The sequence below is a fragment of the Corvus kubaryi genome, unplaced genomic scaffold (genome assembly GCF_017639235.1).
Source record: "Corvus kubaryi isolate FWS band 111438036 unplaced genomic scaffold, C.kubaryi_AGA036_p1.0 36926, whole genome shotgun sequence".
In the NCBI taxonomy this organism is placed as follows: Eukaryota; Metazoa; Chordata; class Aves; order Passeriformes; family Corvidae; genus Corvus; species Corvus kubaryi.
This window is the reverse complement of record NW_024580983.1, coordinates 65,704-68,385: the sequence shown is the minus strand read 5'-3', so window position 1 is coordinate 68,385 and position 2,682 is coordinate 65,704. Positions and strand designations below refer to the sequence as shown.

At 73.9% G+C, this 2,682-nt stretch overlaps 1 protein-coding gene across 1 annotated transcript in view; it reads right to left on the bottom strand.

The window, feature by feature from the left end:
- Positions 1–2,672, bottom strand: part of LOC121660781 (ventral anterior homeobox 2a-like) — a 12,027-nt gene extending 9,355 nt beyond the window's left edge. Inside the window, exon 1 of the mRNA XM_042020240.1 lies at positions 2,299–2,672. Within this exon, the coding sequence (XP_041876174.1) occupies positions 2,299–2,599 (301 nt within the window). The 5' untranslated portion in view covers positions 2,600–2,672. The remainder of the gene's footprint in view (positions 1–2,298) is intronic.
- Positions 2,673–2,682: the final 10 nt, after the last annotated feature.

Sequence of the window (2,682 nt, the reverse complement as noted above, 5' to 3'; positions counted from 1 at the left end):
GAAATCCCCCAAAAGAGCAGAGGACACCCAAATCCCCAGGGACACCTTTTCGTGGCACAGGGACACCCCACGCACCCCCATATCCACAGGGACACCCCACCCTGGCACAGGGACACCCCGTGCCCACCTGGGCTCTGCACCAACACAGCTGCCAGGACCTTTTAGGGTGCACACCCCCTCTGCCAGCTCCCAGCATGTCCCCTCCGTGCCATGGGGTGCCCATGGTGGCACCTCGGGGGCAGAGAAACGCGCAGCCCTTCCCAGCGCCCCCGAACGCCACCGGGGTTCCTCCGTGTGCTCTGTGGCCACCGGGCCCAGCGCTGGGCCAGCGCCGGGAGGAACGAGGCGAGCACCCCGGGATGTGTCCTCAGCCCCGTGGGGCTGCAGTGGCCGTGGTGACAGCGGGACCGGCCCCAGGACTGCCCAGGTCCCTCGGCTGCCGAGTTCTCGTCCCGTTTATCCCCGGGAACCACCCGCGACGAGACCGGGATGGCCGGGAGGTGACCGGGAGGTGCCCGGGAGGTGACCGGGAGGCTCCGTCCCGCACGGACCATCCCCGGTATCGTGGGACCGGCGAGCGGACCGAGACCCCGAGAGGACCCCGCCGATGTGAGAGGGTCACCAGGACCCCCGACTTCACCGAAAGCACCGCGGGCGAGCACCGGGGCGGCACCGGGGCTGGCGGCAGCTCCGTGGCAGCCGCTCCTCACCGGGGCCGGGGCTGTCGGGGGCCCTTTCCCCGGGCAGGCAGCGAGGGCGGAACTCAAAATATTAAAAAAAAAATATATTTGCAAACATAAAAATAAACCTTTGAGCTTCCCGCTTTACACAAAACCCACCGGGAGGCTCCGCCTGGGCCCAGCCGCTGCTCGGCCCCGGCCCTGCCCGGCTGCGGCACCGCGGCCGGGGCGGGTGGGGACCGGCGGCCCCGTGTCCCCGCAGCCCGGGTGGCCCCGCCACGTCGCCCCCCGCTTCATTTGGGCTCAATCCCGGTGATTTGCGGCGTTTTCTCCTCGCCACCATTTTGTCCGCACCGTGGCGGCTGCAGCAAGATGGTGAAACCGGGCGCTCCCCGTGAGGGTCCCCGGGGCCGGCGGGAGCGCAGAACCTGCCCCGGCCTTGGGCACCGACCCCCGCCCCTCTCCCGGTGCCAGCACCGTCGGGGCGGCCTCGGCAGGGCTGAAACCGGTGCAGGAGAGGCCTGACCCCAGCCTGACCCGGGCGGGACCGGCGGCGGCCCCGCTCGGCGACCCCCGGGGACTCGGGGACACCACGGGCGGGACCCCGGGGCTCGTCCCCGAGCGCTGCCCGCTGCTCGGCCGCTGTCCCCGGCTCGGACTGGGGGGACAACCGGGCTGTCGGCGAAGGGCGCCTATCGCGACAACCCCGAAAGAGGCTTCGGTGAGCGGCGGGGCACTTTCCCGGGATGCCCGAGCCCGGGATAACGATGGAACACGGACCCGGCTCCGGTCCTCGCCGCCCCCGCGGTGGTGAGGAGGGAGGTCACGGCCGCCGCTCCGGTCCCTGCCGCGCTGCCCGAGCGCTGTGCTGGGCACCGGGAGGCCTCGGCCCTGATCGCCGAGCGGCCGCCGAGCTGCCCCGGGCTCCGGAGGAGCGGCGGCGACTCGGAGCATCCCCGGGATCCCGGAGCCGCGGAGCGCTCGGGACCCGCCCGCCTGCGACACCGGCACCAGGGCTCCCCAAACTTCTCGGGGTTCGCCACAAGCCAGAAGTGGTCCCGGCGAGCCCCGGGCCGGCGGGGACTGAGCGCGGGCGGCGGGGCGGGATGCGGGGATGCGGGACGGGGGACGCGGCGGCTCCGGGGAACGCCGAGCCCCAGCCGGGGCCGAGCCGGTGATATTATAAAGGGGAAAAAAAAATAATAATAAACCCCCCCTCGCCCGCCGCCGCTCCGTGACGCTTTTCTCCTGCGACATCGCTTCCAACGCCGAGCCGATGCTGTCCCCCCTCTGCCGCCGCCCGCGCGTCCCCCGCGGGGCTCCGCCGGCCCGGGGGTTCCGTGACCCCGGGGCTGTTCCCCTGGAGCCCTCCCGGCCGCCCGCTGGGCACGGCCCCGCTCCCAGCCCGCTGCCGGCGGAGCCGGGCTGGGGCAGCGGGCCCGGTCCGTGCCGCACGCAGCAGAGCCGGGGCACAAGCGGCGGGGCCGGGAGGCCGGAGGTCGCAGGCGGGAAGCGCCCGGGAGCGCCCGGGATGCGCTGGAAGCGGTGTCGGGGATGCCCCATCCCCGGAGCGGGAGCTGCCGGCCGGGGAAGCGGGGAGCGGGGAGCGTGCCCGTACCTCGCACCAGGATGCGGCGGCAGTAATCCGCCTCGCCGGTCCCCGACGGGCTCTCGGTGTCCGGGGCGCACTGCTTGGAGGAGCCGGGGCTGACCGCCGACGTTCCCGGGATGTCCTTGAAGCCGCCGCCGGCTCCGCCGCCGCCGCCGCCGGCGCGCAGGGCGCCCTCCAGCTCCGGCCGGGTCGGCGCCTTCTCCCGGGCCCGCCCGGTGGCCGCGGGCTCGGCCAGCAGCACGGGGCTCCCGCCGGGCTCGGCCCCTCCATCGCTCATCCCTGCGGGCGCCGCGGCGGGATCAAACATCAGGAGGCAGAGAGAGACGCGGGGGGAGAGGGAGAGAGGAGGCAAGGCTGGGCGGGGGGGATGGGAGGGAGCCCCCCCCCCCC